The sequence below is a fragment of the Astatotilapia calliptera genome, chromosome 20, assembly GCF_964374335.1.
Source record: "Astatotilapia calliptera chromosome 20, fAstCal68.1, whole genome shotgun sequence".
Taxonomy (NCBI): domain Eukaryota; kingdom Metazoa; phylum Chordata; class Actinopteri; order Cichliformes; family Cichlidae; genus Astatotilapia; species Astatotilapia calliptera.
Window position 1 is genome coordinate 16,675,906 of NC_137441.1, and position 23,143 is coordinate 16,699,048.

At 45.1% G+C, this 23,143-nt stretch overlaps 1 protein-coding gene across 1 annotated transcript in view; it reads left to right on the forward strand.

Annotated features, from left to right (window-relative positions):
• The window catches only part of skia (SKI proto-oncogene a), a 62,960-nt gene that overhangs the window by 34,618 nt on the left and 5,199 nt on the right, over positions 1-23,143 (forward strand). Inside the window, exon 2 of the mRNA XM_026155304.2 lies at positions 20,203-20,319. Within this exon, the coding sequence (XP_026011089.1) occupies positions 20,203-20,319 (117 nt within the window). The remainder of the gene's footprint in view (positions 1-20,202; positions 20,320-23,143) is intronic.

The window sequence follows — 23,143 nt, forward strand, 5'->3', positions numbered from 1 at the left end:
TGCGGATACAGCTCTGCTGATTCCTTGGTGTGTGTGTGTGTGTGTGTGTGTGTGTGTGTGTGTGTGTGTGTGTGTGTGTGTGTGTGTGTGTGTGTGTGTGCACGTCATGTCTCTGTCTGTTATCAGTTCATCCATTGCCAGTGGAGCTTGTGGTATGCAGCTCACCTGCAGTAAAAGCACTCCCACACACCAAACGTGCCAGCGCTCACACATGGTTGGTGTGTAGACACACTTTAATCCAGGGCTGAGGTGGCCCCGCCCCCTGTGCTTCCTGCTGTGGGCAGTGTGTCTGTGTGTCCGCTCTCTGAGGTCGTTCACATCAGGATCTGCTTTGGCTCAGTATTAACAGTTTAGTCTACGCTTCTCTGGCAAAGCCGTGGGTTTGCTGGTTGCCATGGTGACGGCTCTGGTCCTCTGCTGCCTGATTAGCTTCCTCCATCGCTCACTGCCAGTAAACAGTGAACTGTGCTTGACTCTGGTAACCCACATTGATAATGATGGATCTATTTATACTGTTAACGTTGTTGGCAGGTCCCCCTCACTGGGACACGTTTGGGGGAATACTACCTGTGAGCTTAAGAACTACTCTTACACCATCCTGTTATTGTGGCCTAATCTCTGGATGGATGTTACAGCAGTACTGAGCTACTTCTTCACCCTCTTCAAGCTTTTTTTAGGTATGTTGGATGGCAGCAAAGGTAGGTCAGTGAGACACAGTAGCCAACCTGGTGGCAGGTAACGCGCTGAATAAAATAAACTAAAAAATCCTTGTGCCCAGTGGGAGCAGCAGGCCTCACTGACGTGAACCTAACCCTGAAGTCGATTAATTTCTTAGCTGCAGCCCTGCTGTCATTCAGCACACCAGCCAGATGGTTAGTCGTGTGGTATTTCCAGATCTAAAACTCCTGTGACTTCAGACCTGTTTGCTAGTCATAAGGGCATGGCCCTAATCCACGTGCAAGTGTGGAGCATCTGAAAGCATGGCAGTTAACACATCCCACTAAACAAACTGGTGAGACAGCAGCCAGTCTGACGTTCCTGGTGTGTGTGCGTCCACACTGGGGTTTCCTGTTTGCTGTGGCAACAGCAGCGTGCAGCAGCGTGCAGCTAGTTGTTTCCAGGTTTGCTAATGCACTTCATTTAACTTTCATCACCTGCTGGCACAGCCTCACACCTGGATATAAACAGGCTTCTTCAAGGTTGTAGAGACAAATCCCAAAAGCATGTGTGGGTTTGTAGGATCCAGAGAGAACTCCTGCTTCAGCCAGTCTCCTCGCTGAGCTCTTCTTTAAGTGAGTGTTCGAAACTCCAAGCACGGCTGCACGGCCACGTTTATAGTGACTCCCCCAGACTCTCACACTTGATGCTAAACCATTTAATGGAGACAGATTCCAGTGAGGGAAGAAGATACGCCGTTGCCCACACACACAACGATTACATCCTGTCAGTTATTTCTCTTGTTTATTTCTGGAAGCTTGCACGTTGTTTCCTGCTGTGGAGACGTATGTGGCTGAAGCACTGACCTGGAGTCAGAACGAGAGCCAAACCTGGGATGGCAGGTTGACCTGGAGAAGCTGCTCTCTGAATGACCCCAACATTTAGTGGCCAGTTGGCCTCGCTGTGAGCCATTTGGTTTTATTTCCAAACGTCCCTTTGTTTTTTACGGCGTCCCTGCTCGGCCCGTCTCTTGTTGTGTCTTTGCCATCCCCAACCCCCCAGAATGTGGCAGAACAACAAACCCAAATAGTGGCTATAAACTTCAGACTTGTTTATGACGCGGGTCTGTTTGCTCACCTCTCAGTGAACTCCACCAACAGACACCACTCTTCCCTCTCGTTGGAACACAGAACAACATGACCCCAACTTCACCCTGTCCACTCTGCCCTGTGGACGACTTCAGTGTCTTCACGCTTCTGTCCAGCGTTTAGAGAGACACTGCCTCTGTTCCCTGTGGTTCAGTACAGCTTTGGATCTAGGTTTCCTAACAGATAATGTAAAGTAACTTAGCCTCTGACAAGTTTTGTCCAAGTTTCCAGTATGTGGAAGTCCAGTAACCATGGCGATTCCCTGAGACCTGTGAGTAATCACAGCCATATTTGCTTTTCTTACCTTTGTTCCTTTTTCCTGCTGCTCTTGTCAAACACTGTATTTAGACAGAGTCGTGTATAAATACATGTTGTCTGCTGAGTGTGTGTTTGATGGTCCACACTGGAGCTTGATTCAAACACCAGGGATGGCCATCGTTTAGTGTTAGCACCCTAAAATTACTTCCAAGGTTGTGGCGCTGGCTCTGTTGAGGCTGGCACATTCATTGTGTGAATGTGTGTTACGGGTGGAAGTGGGGCACTGAGGCTAACAGCAGAGTGGCAGTTAGTGTTCTCACCAACACACAATGTTCCCTGACAAAATAAGGAGACAAAACTGCGTTCGGTCCTGTTCTTTGGTTTTACTCAGCTTTTACTGCCAGTGCAGGTCGAAGTCAGATTTCCTTTTAGGAGTAGGAGTGCGTGTTTCAGCAAATTAACCTGTACATGTATTTTTTTTACTGGTCCTGCACCAAAAACTTTACTCACCCACCCAATAGGACACAAACATGACGTCACATAGAGCTCACATTTGAACTCTGTGGTTTCCAGACTCTCTGCTGAAATACCGGCCCTGTTATTTAAAGCTTGGGCTGGTCCTGCAGTACAACAGTCACTAGTAGGGATGTCAAAAACCATCAGTACACAGATATTAGTCAATACTAAGATTAATATTGAATGGTTATCATCATTGGAAACACTTCAGAAGGCAGTGCTGCAGACACACAGCTTCTCCCCTCACTAAAAGATCAAGTAGCTAACATCTCTGCTACTCAGCAGCAGGAGCACTGTTTCTTTAATACGTCCTTTAATTCAACATAACTAATGGCACACATAATTCACACTTAATAGTTCATTAAATTAATTTTATTTACATGTGAGGAATTGTTTGTTGTAACCTTGGTTCATTCGTAGGTTCGCAGATGTGTTTTACTTTAACGATCATCATCTGTAAACTGAATAAAACCTCTAAACTTCATCTAAAATTGTTACTTTTTAAAATAAAGTTAACTTGACTTTTTATAGAAATGACCTGTTGGTCATTATTTTTGCAGGTTGGGGTGAAAATGTTCTCTGTGCTGTCAAAAATTAAATTGTCTAGTGGTATCGTCACAGCCATGGTCACTAACTTTATCCTCAGTTTCTGCCTTGACACTGACGTTCTGCTCCTGTGGTCCCTCTCTTCTTATAACACCCAGCTCATTGGTTTGACCTGAGCATCGTTTCCCTCACTCATCGATTGAAGCCAGTTTAGGGTAACTCTGATTTCTGTTGAGCCAAGTAATCTTTTGTCTTCTTTTCTCCTTACACTCATATATTATAGATGTGACAGTATTTGTCTCAGTTTTCTGTCTGTTTGGATCAGCATGAGGTTTGAGCTTAGCTTTGAATGTGATCACAGCCCATCTGTCGCTCGTCTCTGGGACTAAACTGGATGCAGTGCAGCACATGAGGCAACATACGTATACGCTACAACTATTCATCGAGTAACTCCAGTGACTATTCTTAAAGAAAAACTCCTCCAGGAAAGATTTTAGCTTCAACGCTTCATTGAAACTCTGTAGTGCCCAGTTATTACCTCGTTAGCATTTCACCCATGTGTGCAACCAAAATGTGACCTGATGTGTAAAGCAGAGAGGAAACACAGAAACCTGTACTGGGGAAAAAACTCACTGAAACCACCTGTTCAACAAACTGCAACATGTTAAAATACAGAAGCAGTGTAACTTCCACTGACAGAAGGAAAACACTTTCCTAAATGGAAACCAATGATCAGTCTGTTCTCTTTGCCCATTAATAGCAAACACATTTCTAACTACTTGCCTGATTAATTGATAGCTGCAGCTCTGCAAGCTACACACCAGCCAAGGACACACAACGCACACTCTTATCCAGCCATAATAAAAACAAATGACACATTGTATTGAATAATTCATGCTAATGCCCCTGTGCACACATGAATAGATGCACACGTGTTCAGCAATGCAATAGAGAAGAGGAAATGTGGGCCACTGCCCTGTGTCCCAGCAGCTGACTGTCCAGGCCCTGATTATTAAAGCACGGCATTATTCTGATGCTATCGATGGAAAATGAATTGGCCAACAATTGATTTACAGTAACCCCCTCACCCCTCCCATGCTGTGCCTCGGGGAGCCTCTGGTGCTCATTGATTTGTGCTTCCTGTGTCTGACGGGGTCTAACATTAACCCAGGCTACACTACGTCAACATGTCACTGCTGATTTCTGATACGGGCCCTTTAGTGTCTGTCACACGAGCTCAGGGTGAATCATCTGTGAAAGGCACAGGGTGCCAATGTTGGACCTACCAGATCTGGTACTCTGTGGCCCCAGAGATACTATAGATACCAATGTGTTGCTCTGTCTGGCTCTCCTACACTAAATGAATGTCTCCTGGAGTCGCCTCCATACTCCTGAGACACAGCAGACTTTCGAATGTGCTGCTCTGTAGGAGTTGGACTACCAGTTTAAACCTAGTATTCATTTTACCAGTAGTGACATTGGCCTTAGCCAAGTGTAAAACTAGTGAAAAACAGAAAAGACAGAAAATGTCTGTGAATCCATTATTGCTTTGGTGATTGTGTTGTTGTTGCTCACCTGTTCATTAATCACAAAGCAGCTCAAACTGATAATCAGGCCCTCTGCTCCCTTAATGATCACATCAATATCACAGACGTTTTGCTGACTTGATGCTTATTAAGAAGTGTTTGACTCGTTCGAGTGAGCATCTTGAACTGTGAACTGGATGTCAGCTAATTCAAACACTACCTGCTCATAGAGCCCTTGTAGGGAAGAGTAGACCAGCTGTTTAAGCGTCGCTACGTTTTCCACTGTGTTGGTTGGATGGAAGCACCGGTGTCTCTTTGTGATAGGAATGAAAGAAAACAAGGGGGGAAGTCATTCCTGCTCTGTGGTCCAGAGGTTCTGTCTGTTTGCATAGATATTAGCCTACGGAGGAGGGTGGTGCTCCTCCGACAGGACGTAGCTCCACTGTGGCTCTTCTCATTTAAACAATTAGAGAATTAGATACCAACAACATTGTTAGTCCTCAGTGTTGCCTTACCAAACTATACCTGTCTAAAGATTTCATTTCATTCTTGTTCATCAGAGACCACTTTGATCTGTAAATATACAAACATAATTATTTTGTCATTTGTCTGTTTTAACTTTAAACTAAACATGGCTGGACAGTAGAGCTGGGCGATAGAACGATAACGATATGTATCGCGATATAACTTTTACTCGATAGAGAAATTAAGCTATCGCGATAGACCTCGCCGCTCTTGTCCTCAAAAAAAAAAAAAAAAAAGGTCAGCCAATCCAAATTAAGTAGCGCAGAGCCAAACCAATCACAGCCGCAGCGTCACGTCGCGTGACTCGTTACGTACAGCACAAGTGCCAAGCCGCACGTGTGTTTGTTTGGGAAGCAGCCAGCGGGTAATGAAGCCAGCGTGTAATGGAGGAAATGAGTGTGCCGACTAGAAAAATCAACCGAGCGTGACCGAAGAGAAAACAGATGCTGGTTCCAATGCCGGAGAGATTGTCAAACGGAAGAGCCATAGAAGTTCCGTAGTGTGAAGGTATTTCGGCTATTTCAAGTCTGACAAAAAATAGAGTAGCGTGCACTGTAAATTGTGCCGAAAGCAAGTCTGGAAATACAATAAACTGGTGCATGCGTCACACTGTGCACCACGTTATTGTTTCGGTGAAATGAATTTCTACAATACTGTTACTGTTAATTCTACTCTGCAGTGTTTAAATGCTTACATATACACACAGTTACTGTCCCTCCACACATACTACTCGGCTCTGCTTCTATGCCCCAGCTTTGTTTACTTTTTCCCACCGAGGCTTCTAGACTTCTGATTGGCCAACATTTCGGCACGCTTAGGAATCTAGCGCCACCTGCTGCTTTGGCATGTTCATAGCAGCGTTTTCCTTCATTTCTGCCTTTATGTGTGGACGGGATTATTTTTTAAAACGAAAACGGAAAATCTCAGTTTTCAAAAATACCCGTGTACGTGTGGACGTAGCCTCAGTCTCTGACTGGAAGCGCTAATTCGTCATTCGGCTTTTGTCAGACTAAAGTAACCGTTAAAACTGTTTGAAAAGCTCAGCTATACAACAAGGAGAGATTGAGAATTTCCTTTTAGTTCTCAGTTTATTTGATATTGACAAAAGTTAGTCAGTTTTGTCTGTTCTTCTGTAAAACAAACTAAGATTTATTTTTAGAATCAATATTTTGTTTCTAAGTGGAATTGACAATTTAGTCTGTTTTGTTTGTTCTATTTTGAAACTTAAACGCTTTAGCGGCTGCCTTTTGTGTAGTTTGTAATATTTGCCTTTATTTATCTGAAAAAGTCTCATGTTCCTTAAGTACATCTACCCTGTTGAACTTATTATGGGAAATAAATATTTAAAAACAAGCTGCTGATAATTTCACATTTTACTTGTGAGCAACGGCACATTTAAATCTTACAAATATAGTTATTTGGCTTATATCGTGATAGATATCGTTATCGCCTGAAATGAAAAAAACATATCGTGATATGAAAAAATCTCATATCGCCCAGCTCTACTGGACAGTAAAACTTTAACAGTGCCTACAGCAGTGCAGTGGAGTTAGCTGCAGGTACGACGGTTGGACTCGCTGATTAGGAAGAGGAAAAAGAAAGCTCCCAGTTTGCTCCCACAGGCACAACGTCATTAGTGATGAGTGTGCTGTCGCGAGCGTTGCCATCACGTTGCACCACTGGAGTGCTCGCTAACAAGCCGGACCATTACGCCTGCAGTCCCTGACTGGGCCAGCAGTCACCGGGCCTCGCACTGAGGTGTGATGTTGGTATATTAAGCACACGTCCAGCTGCACACATTTCCTCTCAGCTGAGTCAAAGAGGCTCATTGGAGAGTCTGTGACCATAGCCATGCTATAACTGTCAGAGTTTGACTCTTTAAAACCAAACTACTGTTACAGCTGCAGATGGAAGTCTTTCACACTGTAGGATGAATCTGGACATAAATCTTGGCTTGAACTCAGCTCATAATGTGTAACAGGCACCGTTTCCTGCTGTAGCACTGCAGGAACATGGCGGCTGTCTCTCCTGCCCCCGAGACACTCACTTCGCTCTAGGAGGACGTGACCTAATGTCTCTCGCTGAAACACTTCTCGTTTCTCACCTTGCAACTGCGAACTTCTAGTCTGGCACACTTCCGCTTACATAGATGTCTCTTTGGCCCGGTTCATCGCCTCTGCCCTTTTCGCGGTTTGTAAGTTTGTAACTCATGGAACTGATGTATTAATGCAAACTGTGTGTTACTGTAAGGTCTTACAGTGTAGAGCACAGTGGGACAGCTGTTTTTATTTGGTGCTATATAAACCAAACTGAAATGTATGGAGAAGAGTGCTGTGCTGCAGCATTTACTGTGTGATGGCCAACTGTCACAGGAGATCAGTGGTTAAGCACTGTCTGCTGTCACAGGTACATGACTGCACTGTGGTGGGAATAGAAGCAGGAGGGCTGTCTTCACCGTGGACCAGCAATAGAGGTGTGCTGGGAGAGACAGTGTCTGTCCTCTGTGTCTCAGAGAGGAGAGACATCGTCTGTCCTCTGCGTCTCAGAGAGGAGAAGCATCGTCTGTCCTCTGCGTCTCAGAGAGGAGAAGCATCGTCTGCGTCTCAGAGAGGAAAGACATTGTCTGTCCTCTGCGTCTCGTGCGTGGGATGGAGCATGTTCCTGGTGTAATCTTGACACGTTACATTGCTGTGTGGAGATTTGTTTGTGCCTATGGAGGGAGGGTCGGGTTGGAAATAATGCATGAGAGCAGCAGTGAGGACTGTGTGTATACCACACAAAGTAATTAGTCTCTAAAGTTCCTGGCAAACATTTTCTGCAGCCTGTATAGCTTCATATTTATATTGTGCATGTAGGCACTTGCATTTTACACAGCACACTTCATTCACTTAACCCTACCACACCCTGACTGTGCTCTGTCTCTCTACATAATGACACTTGAGGACCACAGCTTGCATTTCAGCAGCCAGCATGTGTAAAAGCTTGTTTCTCCACATCAGATGATTGGCTCAGTGTAGCGCTCGTATTGACCCAGTATGTCTGCAGATCCATTAGTGCGACTGTACTCGGGCCCACTTAATGCCCAACTACAACAAACACTGCCATCAATAAATATAGCCGCCTTTTTATGCAGCGCACAGTGAGCTGCTGTCTGCCTGTGAGGGCGGTTTGTCTAAAAATCAGGGCCTCTCAGACAGCAGCCTGGTTAGGAGAGCGGCTAGTCGCGGTGTCTGAAACTGGAGGGTGTGCATCATCCTACCACGCACACAGGAAGCGAAGGAACGAACGTAGCTTCTGCCCATCTGATTTTTGAGTAACACAAGGGTTCAGTCAGTGGGCAAACAGCAAGATTATCCAAGAACCAGCATGGCTAAAGGGGATTTGGCGAGCTTTGCTTGTGTTCATCTGTGACTGATGCAATCAGTTCTGATACTTTTGGGTCAGACTATTTAGAGCGGCGACCCGGGTCCCTCGCAGCCTGGACCCTTAATATTTGGATTAGCACAAAGAACCGCTGAAGGGTCAAAAGGCAAATATGACACATTCATTACACTTCAACATGAATTATTAGTTGCTCTCAGACTGTGTGAGAGCATTACAAGGTTCTTCTATGGACACAGTCTTTGATATCTGAATTTCAACCCGTTTCGATTTATTGTATTCTAAATATTCTACTAGTTATGATAATGTTGTAAGCAAGCTGTAGCTGCTATAGATGACTGATGGACATGCAAACTGTGTCATAGCTGCACCATAACAACCTGAATGATATTGTGAGGCGGCAAAGATCATCTGACACAGGGCATGTGTGCTGTGGACTGTGGCTTTGTTTGAGCCCATCCTGCTGATACTCGATGAGATGGGGATAACTGTAAAGTTAAGTTGGAGTCACATCCACATCCTCTCAGTGATGTAAACGTTGAGGCTAGATTACTTTGTTTCTCGCTCATTCGTTTGAACCTCGTCTCTGTGGCAGCTTTTTGTAATCCGATGTTTGACTAGCACTGGACTCACTGCTGACCTCATCTGATGTCCACCCCTCACACACTCCTAATCACATCGCCACGTCTGACTCTCACCAGGTCACTCTTAAGGGAAAGGTCAGCCCGTCCGTGACGAGGGCTGGATCTTTGTGTCGTTTGTTACTTCAGCTCGTCACTGCTGTTGAATGAGAAACATGATTGCAGTATAACATGCACCCATAGTCTGTGTCATCATCACACATACATTTCTTGTCATTTCTTCAAAGCCGCTGAGTTTCCTCCGGCTCTCCGACCTGAGTGTGGTTACGGCTCACACATCGTTACATTCACACCTTTCATTATCCTCCAACTCAGCATGTCAGCTTTGCTGTCTCAAGTGCCAGAGGCTTGTTTATGTGATCAACAATTCATTTACAGCTACTGAGTCACAGCAGACCACTCCATCTGCAAATTATCTCCCCGTGAGACGTTTTATTTATATTAGAGCTGTGCAGTGTAAGCATCGAGCCGACTACACACCAGGTTCACCAGTTCAGCCTGTGTAGCTGTTGGTTATTCAGCTCATTCAGCATTTGCTTTATATGTGATCAGACATTGCTATTTCTTCCATACCCTCCTTGTTGCAATTAAAAGTGAACTAGAACCAGAAACAAGCACATTTGTGAACATTGTAACTCTTGTTAACTATTACATCATGTTTAATAATGAATCTGGCCTGAACGTTTTTGATGTAACTTTATTAGGGTTCATTTCAGGCCTCACAGCACAGTCTCACAGTTTTGATGAAGAGATCTGGTCCTCTGTCCAACATGTGACCGAGGCACGACCAGTTCTGCAGTTCACTAAAAGAAGGTTGTTTTTCCTCTTGGTTACCGTCTGTTATAACAGCACATGTGTCATTTCTGACAGGTTGAACATGTCAAATGAAAATTATGCATTGTAGATACAGTGAACCTGTGAAGGCGGCCCATTGATGGCTGTGTCCATGTAGCAGAAGCACTGCGTGTTACATGTGTGCAGTGATGGCAGCTTTCAGTGTCTCCAGTGAGGTGGCATCTGTATCGGCCCCGCCTCCCTGCAGCTAGAGGAGTCAGTGAAGTAGAGACAGGAAGTGCAAGAGAAAGGTTAAGACTGTAATTGACATCTGTCCTGGTCCTGGTAGTGCAATGCACCAGGGACAAAGACTTTATCAGGCCTAATGATGCCTGCAAGATGATGGGAGACTAACTGCGAGCCCCCACCCATGCTCCTCTCTGACTGGAGGATCCACAGACAGCAAACTGCCAGCTCAAGGATACATGCTGGACTCACAGTGATGTCGAATTTTAACGTGACATAGATCCAGACAACACAAAGCTTTGCCAAGTCCTTCAGATGAGGGAAAACGTCCTGCAGGAACAATGTGGTGCAGAGTTTGGGAGCACCAGGTTTGTTCTGGTTGTTCGTCTTGGATCTCCCTTTAGAAGACCAGAGGCTTTGTTTTAGATGTTGGTTATGATTTATCAGTATGACTTGTCTCTGCAGCTTCACTCTGCTGCTGCAAGCTCCTTTCCCCCCATTATTAATGATTTTTAACATTATTTCTCAGAAAAGGAGGTGAGGCGGTCATATTCAGCCTCCATGAAATTCTTGGCATTCCCTCTCATACGATAAGCGCTCCATAGGCACAGTCCATCTGTTAGCCAAGTAGAGACTGACAGGTACAGTGGGGGCCAGGTTCTTTCTTTGAGTAGTGAGTCCCTCTGTTGCTGCTCTGCTGTCAACACTACAGCAAACTAAATACTGTGGAAAGACCTGCCTGCTCCTCTCCCTGCTTGTCAGTGTTGAAGGTGACCTCTATGAGGTGTAAACAATAACTGTCCTATTAAAATTGTGGAGACCTGTGTCAACACCCCGGATCACCTGAACCCATCGCTCCCACTGCAATGGGTAGTGTAGTTGATGCAGACAGGCCCCAGTTCTGGGGACTCCACCGGACGCAGAGCCCCAACACCAGTAACCGATTCAACCAACACTGAAGACCAAAAAGGCAGACTGGCCCCAGTCCAAGACAAGCCACTTCCCCAAACCGCCATCTCAACGGCTCCCTCTCCGACTGTTCCCCGAGCAGCCAAAGGTTGCAGATCGCTCCCGCACAGCCAGAAAATCAGGTAACCTCGGGCACCAGGGCCCCTTGCCCTGCGCCTGCACCCGCATAGAGGAGGCCAGCCACCTGGCCCTGTGCCAGCACCTGCTACCACAAGCCCCCCAGGCCCCACATCCCAAGACTGCAAGGCAGCACCCACCCCAGCCACCAACCACCACCAGCCGAGGCAGACGCACAGATGCCCCAAAACGGCAGCTCTCCAGCCCCCAGGAAGGCACCAGACTGCCATAGCCCCAGAGACCACCCCAGCCACCTGCAAGGACCAGAGGGTGACTGCAGCTGACCACCCCCAACTAAGTAATGGAATCAATGAGTGGGGACCAGATGTGCCAGGCCAGTGTCAAAGCTGGACGTTTTTTTTTTAAACTATGGACCCCAAAAAGGTCCACGATATCATCTCTGGTCTGTGGAGAAGCCGTTCCACAGAGTGTGACATAAGTGTGTTTTCAGTCAGCTGCATGCTGCCATGTTCAGTGCTGCAGAGATTCACGGTGACTCTCACATTATTACAACAGAGCTGCCAGCTCTGATGCTTGAGAGTGGGCGTGTTTTTACTTATTCATAAACCTGTGCACACTGTGTGTATTTAGGAGTGTGCAAATTATTCTGTGTGTGTGTATGTGAGTGCTTTAACATGTGTGTGGCTGTCACATGTTAAGGCATGTGCTACAGTCTGAACGGAGGCACCCAGAATGCCTGTTGCTGTTCCAGTGCCAGTAATTTGGAAAACCTGTGTGTGTGTGTGTGTGTGTGTGTGTGTGAAGGAACAACTTCTTGCACACCAGTCCAGTTAGCAGCAGTAACACACACACACACACACACACACACACACACACACACACACACACACACAGTGCTACTTATGAATTTGCTCAGCCATGTGACCTTTTCACTAGCGACCTCAGCCCTGAGGCACACTACACACCAAGCAGAAATATGATGTACGCTCTGCATTTCCCATTTCTGCAGCCTACACACAGACACACTCCTGCCCTCATTACCCATAATTCACATCTAGCCATCTTTAAAATGGGACAGCTGTTTCATCAGCACATTCCTCCTCGCTCTTCAACCTTCTCTTCCGTGCTATCCCACAGTTCTCCAAACACAAGTCTGGCTCATCATCGCCTTTGACAATCAAGCTGAGATATGAGAACAGCTGATACTTTACCTGAAACATCCTCCAGCTGAACAGTCTGCAGCTTGTACAGGTTTAAATTTGTCACCTAATATCATAGCATAATAATCATTTAGACGTCTTTGTGTGAAACATGAAGTGCATACATGCAAACACTCACACAACCGAGGAAACGCCCACTGTGTGACATCATGTAGCCCTGCTGTAGGGTTCTTTTCTCACTTTGTTAACAGGAGCCTTGATAAGTTACTAAATGCCAGTCAGAGTCACTGTTGTATAAAAAATGACTTGAATTAATTTTGCATCTTTTGATTCACATTTTGTGACATTAATAAATGGATGGACTGGCTAAGCATACATATACATACATAATGTAGGCTGTGATGGACACGCTGCTAAAGGCAAATGTAGCATAGCAATGGACCATACTTTAAATACATTTAGAGTATGGGGAGAAATGTATAAGTAGTTCCACAAGTCTTTGTGCTTGCTAGCACATAATGTCCATAATTTGTGGTTCTGCCTCTCTGCATCACAACGATATTTTAGGCATTTTTTGGTTTCTTTATTCTGAAAGAGCTCGATGTGGCACCGTCACACACAAAGGAATTCATGTGCACGCTCAAGAAAAGAAAGAGATAAAACACTTTTGTATTATACAACAGTTCACTGTCAGTCCTTCAAATCCAACATGCAGCATCAATGCATCTGCTAACGTTAGCAGTAGCAGTTCCCTCTGAACTGCAAAACTAAGGAGAGAATAATAAAGCACAGCTATGGAAATACCCATATGTCTGTGCTTACCCTGACCCCCACCTTTTCTCTTCTATCTCCATCTTAGTTTTTCTTTCTCTCTCTGTGTTTTGGGGGGTTTGGCCCCACTGAGAGGATGGAAAGCTAATCTGCAGCACTCTGTGGCTCAGCTGAGCTGGTCTCTCACCATTCCCACGGAGAGAGTTGCCAAAGCAAATTTGGCGACAGGAAATGGAGACCCCTCTCCCTTCCTAAAGAGTGAGTGTGTGTGTGTGTGTGTGTGTGTGTGTGTGTGTGTGTGTGTGTGTGTGTGTGTGTGTGTGTGTGTGTGTGTGTGTGTGTGTGTGTGTGTGTGTGTGTGTGTGTGTGTGTGTATCTGCACGGCCTCCAGGGCGCCAGTGGGAAAGGCCTGCATACAACACAATACGTGTGTTGTCCTCCCTCTCGTTATGCTTCCTCTCACAGTTATCAGTCTTGTCATGTGAAACTGACAGTTTTGGTGCTCTAAATGAAAGCTTGCCCTCCATGAGGTGTCACAAATCTGTCAGTTTATAGGTTTTTATGACCTATTAAAAAGACTTGGTGGTTTTAATTTTACTGATGTGTGTTTGAGACAGAGGCGCCGCGTTCCCTTTAGAGGGTCAGGTGATTTTGAGACTCCTGAAATAGTATAGTTCATGTCTACAAAGGACATGAACTAGGAGGATGTAAGTATGTAATTTAACCATTATATTTGGCCTGTTAGTGTTGTACAGGGGTTGTATTGGTTAGTTGCTACAAGTGTTTGAACTTTAGACTGTCTCTGGGAAGTTGGCCCTCTGTTTTGTCTACTAGCCTCTCAGGAGTCTTCCTGGAAAAGGCCTAAAAACAACTACAGACCTGCTGCCACATCTTTCCTGGGAAAAACATGTCCATTTCAAATAAACAGAATCGTCAGATCTAACATTGGGTCAAAGTTCCAGGAAGAAGGGGTAACTGGCAGTGTAGAAATTTCACAGCTGATGGGGTAAATGATGTCTCAGATGGGGATTAGGGCAACACGTCGCACAATGTTGCCTCACAGCAACAAGGCATCTGCATGGGTTCTTCTTCCCACAGTCCAAATGCATGCAGTTAGTGGGGTCAGGTTAATTGGTCACTCCCTGGGGCAGACTGGTGACCTGTCCAGGGTGCTGCTCCATGGTAGCTGGGATAGGCAACCCTGATGATTGGAAGAGAATGGATGGAGGGGGGGATTAGACTTTATAATCTCCATCTGCACCGATGTCCTGTTTAGCCTGGTTTGACTGCACTGTTGCCAGTTTACATTGGAGCAACTGCACATGATGGTAGGCTCGAGCAGACTTCATAGAAGGATAATAGGAGGGAGTCCTTGGCCGTCGGTGTCAGTTGTCCTAGTCTGTGTTTATATCCAGCGTGCATGGGCCTCCTCTCTGTATACAGCTGGTAGTTGTCTGTTACCCAGTGAACTCAACAACTTATTACTTGTTCCTTCTAACTCAAAACTTCCCAAAAAAAGAAAAACTCAGTTACTTATGTGCTGAGTGCAGGAGAAATGACTTTGCACCACATCAAAGTGAATATTAGATGAGGCCATTTCAAGTGGAGTCAGCAAACCAGTTCATGTTGAAAACTGCACCCCAGCACACTGGGAAGTCTTGAATAATAAGAGTGATCTGATGCAGTGCTGTAATTATGTAAAGTGTGTTTCTGTTTACTCCATAGAGGACAGAGGCACGATTGTTCTCTGTGACCTGTCGGCCAAGGAGGTGATGGTGGGTCGAACTACCAACCAAAACTGAAGCTCAGCGTGTGCGCACACACGCACACCACACACGCGCACACACGCACACTGAAACACACACACACACACACACACACACACACACACACACACACACACAGTCTGCACACAGAGTTCACCTTCACATATCTCTTGAATAAAAGCCACTTAGTGAGATTGTTTGTTCATCCAGAGCCAATGAACTGATCCCAGAGCATCAGGGTCCGTCCTTTTTATTTGCATCAAAAATGGAGCATGTTGTCTCACACCTGTTTGTTTCCCCAGCATATGTTGGGTTTTGTGGCTTCTCATGTACAAAGGCAGCTAAGCTCCCGCTTTGTCTTCAGGAAGAGCCCCTCCCTTTCCACTGCAGCGGGCCCCTTAGCAAGACATGCAGCGAGGCCAAAGTCAGGTCACAGGCAGGGTGCGGCTCCTGAGCGAAGGAGAAGCAGAGTTATTTGCCCCTTTCATGTCAGCCTGGCATGTGGTGGATTTTGGGTTAGGTGACCTGTTTTGGTTCCTTACTCGTGCAAGCTGTTTGCCTCTGATTCATCTGCGGTCTGACCACCTGATACACAGTCAAAACAGAAATCACAAAAGGAAATTGATTTTCCAAGGAAACGCACAACATTCAGCACAGTTTAATGCCTGCACTAATGTTTGTGTATGAGTCAAAAAAAACCACTCAGTGACGTTTTCTTTTTAATGTAACCGTTTAGTTGAAGCCAGCTGTCAGGTTCTGTGAGGCTGTGCTGCAAGTATGTTTCTGCGAGGCTCTGTTTTGCTCGCTTTTCTCTGCAGCTGGAATCTAACTTGTTTGTAGAGGACATCCTGTAATCTATGACACAGGAAACGCTCTCAGACAGATAGACGAAAAGAGCTGGGTAGGTGGGTGGAGGTTCAGGGGAAGACGAGCAAGAGGAGGGAGTGGCAGCAAAGGAAACAATGTGGTGGTGACAGTGGGCTGTCAAGAAAGAGCGTGTGCGTCCGCCGTGTTCAGTCATGGTTTTCAGCAGACGTCAGCAGACAGGATCGGCTAGTGTTGCTCGTCTTGACGGTGTATCGGAGCATGCAGGGAATGATTAAAACAAACTGAACATGTTTCTGTAGTCAGACTGATTCTGTGTTTGTGAGTACAACACAATAAGAAAGCACAGCTTTCATCAACACTGGGATCTTGCTCTAGCGTTCCTTTTCCATCTCAGATTGTGTCCAGCTTCACAAGTATATATGTTATTTAACCGTTTAAAGGTCAGTGCAGTGAGAGTGTAGCAGTGTCAGTCTTGTTAAAAGTTTCACTTCCCCGTTTGTCTTTGCAAGACTTATGTACGTTTTTAAAGAACTGAATGTCTTTGCACAGCGCTCGTGGTGCGGGGGATTCGGTGGTAACCTCGTGGTCATGCTCTTTTCAGGATTTTCTTCTCCATATATGTGTAAAAATGGTTTACACACAAAAGTCTGACAAAAAGATTCTATTCATAGAGACAAACGGCGATGGCCTGCAGACACAGGAAGTGAAACTGAGGATTTTCAGACAGACTTAAACTGAGAAGACTGCTCTCACTCCACCCTTCCTGTCTCTGCCGCAAACACTCCTAACAGAGATACACACCCACCACGGCTCTGCCAGACACATGCTACGGACAGACCTTTTCAACATATGCTGCTCCGTGACTCGATCCTTTGTGCGATTCCCGTGCGAGGCACATCTGACAGATCCCGGCCTGTACACCACTCTGCAGCTCTCCTAATAAAATCATATCTGACTTTCAATAAGAGCCACTGCCACCCTCTCGATATCGCAGTAAGGCCTGTGCCTAGATAATACAAGCACTGGAAGGCAGTACATAGACGGTGCACTTTCGACACGTCTAACACGCCCTGCTTAATCACAAAGTCTTATCTTAGAAGTGTGACATCCTGTCTGCTGTGGAATCCACGCCGGATCATAAAGGGAGTGGGTTTGCTGCAAGGTGCACAAGTGTGTGTGCACGCTTGCATACTTTGGCACGTCTTTGAACTCTGACTTACAGCACCCTGTTGAGCACAGCGTCTTATCTGGAGAGGACTGTGAAGTTTCCAATAAACAAGATGTGTGTTGCTCACATCTCGGTCAAGGTCTCGGTGTTTGCTCGAAGACTCGTCATTCATCCCACACAAGCGTTTCGATAACGTTTACTCTCACGTATAAAGATGATGTCAGAAATCAAACTATAATAGGGTTAGGGGGGTAGGGTTGGTGTAGTTGTTGGGTCTGCGCTTCGACAGGCATCGCTGGTTTAGAGACTTATTCCTCATGAAGAAAGCAAGACAATGACACACACCGTGACGTCAGACACAGTAGTAAAGATTACACCGGTGCTCACTTTTGGACTGAGAACCAGTCCCACTGACATGCCTCAAACAGGAATTTCCTGACTCTTTGCCTCCCGTTGTTCAATCAACGAGACATTCAGATTTCTGCATCGCTGAAGCACGCAGGCTCAGCTGCCGGCTTTGTTGACCCTGTTCCTCCCGTGTGCCCGTGATTACCAGGACCGTATGGAGACCGCGGTGTTGGCAACTGTTAATCCACGAGACAAGGACTGGCACGTGGCACGGAGACTTTGCCCAGAGCCAGAGCTGTCTGCCACCCCCCTCTCCCCCTCTCCCTCTCAGCTGCAGGCTCTAGCCGCTTGCCTCTGGCTGCTCGGCTGCAGTCAAATCTAGGACACGTCTTGATCTCTTGATAACCCACAATCATAGCGACCAAGACTCTTGTGCGCTATTATAGGGGTTTTTGTGTTTGTTTACCTTCTATGAAAAATGGTAATGTCCTTATTATTGTGTGAGTGTGGGACTCCAGTATACTGTGGAAGCCTGTTTGAAAGGTAACATAGTATTAAATATATGAGTGGACACAAAGTGTCAGAGCTGGTTCAGGGTGCTTACCCACATGTTTGCTGAGTCGTGCCATATTTAATGACATCAGTCCCAGCCTACACTTGCTCATCTCTGCTACTTTAACTACCCTCACCTGGCCACAGGTTCTTGTATCTCCTCCTCGTTCTGTGTTTGTTCTCATGGAGCTCTGTTCTGGGCTCCTACTCGATGCTCTCCATAGAAGCACATGGAAGGACAGGTTTACAACTGACAGCAAAATGACAGCAGATAAAAATATTAGTTAGAATTAATGGAAAAATTGAAGCTATAGTTGTGCTGATTGAAGTGCTAAGGCGGTAAAAAGGTGATAAATGTGTGTGAATATATTTGTTTTTTACACCAGAGCAAAGCCTAGTTTAAAAAAAAAAAAGCTATTTGGACCCATTTTTTTAATTAAAAATGCTTAAATTTGCAGTTGATATATTAACAGTCAGTGTAATGATGCCATGAATCACTCTCTGTTAGATAGTTTAAGGTTCTCTATCAAAGAGCTTAGCAAACAATAGGAATACAAAACCTGACTGTACGTTGGTGCTTGCTGTACCTTTGAGACACTTATAGAAAAGACGTCTTTAAACAAGCTGAGCGCTGAGCGTGGTTTCTCATTTAAAGGAACCACAACTGTGTTCCTCTGAGACCCGAGCCTCCAGATAACAGTTCCCTTACACCAGCAGACCAGATAATGAAGGCTGCTTCAATGCTGTGACGCTGCTATGGAAAGTCACGAAGTCTTACGTCAGGCAGATCGAGGCCAGCTGTCACATCGGCAGACCTCAGTGGTATTTGATCGTCTAGCCACTTTCCTACGAGAGCAGCTCTGATTACACAGACATGTGGCAGACGTGACACACTGCCAACAGTCGACAGAAGCAGCGTCCAGCCCATTACAAATGACCACCTGTTGACATCACGCAGGGCTGCTCTGTGTGATGGTGTAAAGATAGTGCTACTCCTGCTCACATCGCTGATTCTCAAGAGAAGTCCTCACAGAGAAAACCACAGTGAGAGAGTGCATCTATCTCCGATGATAAGGATTTTGAGATCCATACATTTTATTTTAGGTGCCTGCCAAAACATTTAAGCTATGCATAAATGTTAATGGTTTGACGGAGCCGAGGCAAACCTGGCTACATGTGACCTCCAGTCCAAGCCGTGACCTCAACAAAGTCCAGGACTAAGTTCAGCAGTCACTAAGAATAAAATAGGCTTCCTCCATGTCCTGTGCAGAGCCATGAAGTGGAGCACACTGTCCGTGACCCCTACTTTAAGCCTGCTTAGTGTGACAGTAGGTCAGTCATGAAAACGGTTTCACCAACCTCAGTGTCAGGAACCCCGAGGCCACAGGGCCACAGGGCCGGGCAGTCTGTGGCTCCTGGAGCTGTGGCTGCTACTGAGTAAATACTCTACAATTAAAACAGTCTTTATCATATTTAAAGTCTAGCTGAATGCAATCTGTTCAGTCACTGTAATCACTCGGTGTGTGTGTGTGTGTGTGTGTGTGTGTGTGTGTGTGTGTGTGTGTGTGTGTGTGTGTGTGTGTGTGTGTGTGTGTACTAGTGACAGTCACAGCCTAGAGAGGCTGAGGTCATAGCCACAAAGTCAGCATAACGGGGAGGAAAAGAAACAAACCCCTGCTTGTCTGTCTGTACGGGTATATCGATGGCACACACTCATACCAATGAATGTGTGAGTGGGAGGGTATTAACATCTTCATGGAGACCAAAAATTGGTAGTTTGCTATACTTGTGGGGACAAACAGCCCTTGTGGGGACCAAAATCCCGTCTCCATGAGTTTGAAGGCATTTTTGAGACTCAAAATGTGGTTTTAGTGTCAGGGTTACAATTAGGTTAGGGTCAGGGTTAGGCCTCCATTTTTGATGGTTAGGGTAAGCAGCTAGGGAAAGCATTATGTCAATGAGATGTCCCCACAAGGATATAAATACACACATGCGTGTGTGTATATGGATGGCGCACACACACACACACACACACACACACACACACACACACACACACACACACACACACACACACACACACACACACACACACACACACACACACACACACACACACTCACTCTCTTGGCTGCCTCTGAGCACATGCCCTCACATTGGTTACTCTGTGACACATTGCCATAAAGCGGACTGTGAGGTGTGTGTGTGACCTTTGCCAGAAATAGAACGACACACGAAGAGTAAGCGGCACACCTACATTTAACTTCAGCCATCGGAGACCCCTGCTGGCACTCCCCAGTACAGGCTGCTCAGTTCACTTAAACACACCTTCTTCTGTTCTCAGGTGTCCGATCCCATCCCGATGAAAAGGTCTAAACATGACGACCTCTCATCACAAACTCCGCTGGCCGACAGAGCGAAGCAGCACGACTGGCTGCAGTCCTTGCCAACTCCCAACAAGGTCAGTGTCAAATCAGGAGAACATGTTGGTGATCATGATGCACGACATGACACGTGATGTCATGTGAAGATGAACGGTTTGCTTTCTTTCGCAGATTTGTCATTTATCTGTTTCAGATCATCAAGCTCATTTTTATATCAGACACATAACCAGAGTGGAGAAAAAGTCCAGTTTTCATTCTGCTCTCCAAACTTCCTGGTCTATATGACGAAACCTCAAATGTTTGCAGTAACTGTGCAGAAGTGCTTTAAGTCAGCCACATCGGACAGTTTTCGAGTATGAAGTTTAAATTCAGAGTGAAGTGTGCTCTTTGACTTCAGATCCACACTTCATTTTGGGAGCCTCGACCTGCTGGTGTCTTGTGGAGTATTGACCTACTGCATGACTTCAGTGTGCTTGAGGTTCACCTGAAACTGGCCTTTTTCTTCTTTTTATTCAGGCATGGCTTTGCCTCACAGCGCTCCCACTGGTGACAGTTTTCCACAGGTCTCTTTCTCATTGTTGAATCATGAATGCAGCCTGAGGCAAATTAGGCCTGCACTTGTTCAGATGTTGTTCCCCTTTCTTTTCTGAGTCGATGATGTGCTCTTTCCTCTCCTCGGAAGGTCCAGTACTCTTCCAAGTTTTCCACATGTGTGGATGCAGGCTCTCACTGTGGAGCCTCAGAAATGACTTTGTGTCACAATCTAAAGAAAGAACTGAGAGTTCAGGGTTGGATAGCCGTTTTTCTCTTAATGAATCAAATCAAAAGTCAAAATGTTGTATTCACCTCAGTCGTCTTTTTCTACTACTGACATTTGTGTGACGATGTGAAACACGTAACTGACAAATATGCAAAAACATGTGAAATCAGGACACACAGCACTATCTTTAGATTTGGCATGCAGTGCTAATGGTGGCCACGTGCTGAGTGACGCTTGGTTGTACTGACCCATGTCCAGTGTGTCCAACACAGTAACACATTTACACCAACAACTGAAGTGACTCATTCTACTCTTTGTACCCAGAATAAACGGCAGCTTTCACCATAAGAACAGGAGGGAAATGTTCTGATACCAGTGACACCTGTCTAATATCCATGTTTCATATTTACATTATGTCAAAATGAAATTTTGGGAATATTAACCTTGTGCAAACAAATATTTGTTCTTTTTCTTTGAACATCCTAAAACATTTACAGTAACTTGCAGCTGTAACATGGTAAAGTTAATAAGTCCTAATAAAGTTATGATTTTTCAGAAGTAAATAAAATCTCATTAACTGATGAGTGCCAAACTGCTGTCACGACTGCTGAACAGTCCACTGGTGTAATTTCACCTCCCAGTTTGGAGGTTTGACCTCAGAGGAGTTTCTACAGTGTTCGAGGTTCATGGAGATTCTCAGAGAGCAGAGATCGCTGCGACACAAACCTGTCAACACTGCGACCGATTTTTCTTTGTGTGTTTATCTTTTCTTTCTCTTCTCCAACATATCAGAGTCCATTATTATAGTAAACCAATACTAGTAAGAAAAAATCATATTAAATACCATGAAGTAGAAACAAAAAGCCGTCGTCCTCACCCACAGCCAGAGAAGGTTCATAGTGTAAGTGGGCTCCTGTTCTTGTTGTAGCAGTGGACCTGGGACTGTGAGCAGGAGTTTACATGATCACAACAGGGAACAGTTTCTTCACTGCATATTGTTGTTATGGCCAAGTTATAAAGATGTTTATGTTAATATTCACACGCTTATCGACTTTTCCTGTGAGCTGATAGTAAAAATGAATACATTTTATGTAGTTTTTTAATGGTTAGTAGTTGTGACCAATGGGAATGTCCTTGTTCAGTGTTGGTCAAGTAATTACTGATTACTTCCCCCAAAAAGTAATCTTGTTACTTTACTGATTACTTATTTTCAAAAGTATTAATTACTTAGTTACTTTTTAAAAACACGATTTACAACCTGAATAGGTGATAAAGCGATAGATCTTTCAGCCCAATTCTACTTTTTCTGCATAATCCATCATGCAAAATGTAATCAAATGGAAAAGTCTCTTTTTAAAACTTGTTTTATTAGTTTTAATCTTTTAAAAAATTTAATTACATGCAACATTATCTGACTGGAAGAAATTAGTTTAACATTTAAACCTATTTTCTGCACATTCCAGCACATAAAATAAAATATTTTTTCTGTTTACACTCAGTCTTTCAAATAGATGCAAGTAAAACACAGCAGAAAATAAATAAAATCAAAGACTCAGCAGTCCTGTTGCTCTATTTTCACCTGTAAAGCAGGAGCAGGGTAGGCGGAGGTTTGCCCTGGTGCAGGTGTGCCGCAGTGGTCAGTGGAAGAATCCTCGAGTTTCTCTGTGAATTTCCCATTACGTCGTTGCGCACTCGGTGCTTGCTCGGAAGTTTAGGGGTTTTTTCGCTGTAAAAAGAAGTTTTCTTCCCACGCACAACGGACGCTAATGTTTTTGTCACTTTTTATGGAATCAAAGTCAAAGTAAGGTCAGTACTTCCACGCTTTAAACGCTGCACGCTCATACTCTCTCCCACAATCGATATGTGATCCACTGTTGATCTGCACACAGCTGTTGTCACGAACGTCGCACTCGCTTACGTCACTGTCATGAGACACTCTCGCAAAAAATCACGGTTTTAGTAACGCAGTAACGCAGCGTTCCTATGGGAAAGTAACGGTAATCTAATTACCGTTTTTGCAATAGTAATCCCTTTACTTATTACTTGAAAAAAGTAATCTGATTAGCCATCTCTGTCCTTGTTAACCCTAAACTCTGTGGCTCGGTGTAATTTCCTCACTAACTTGAATCACTTTTGTTCTC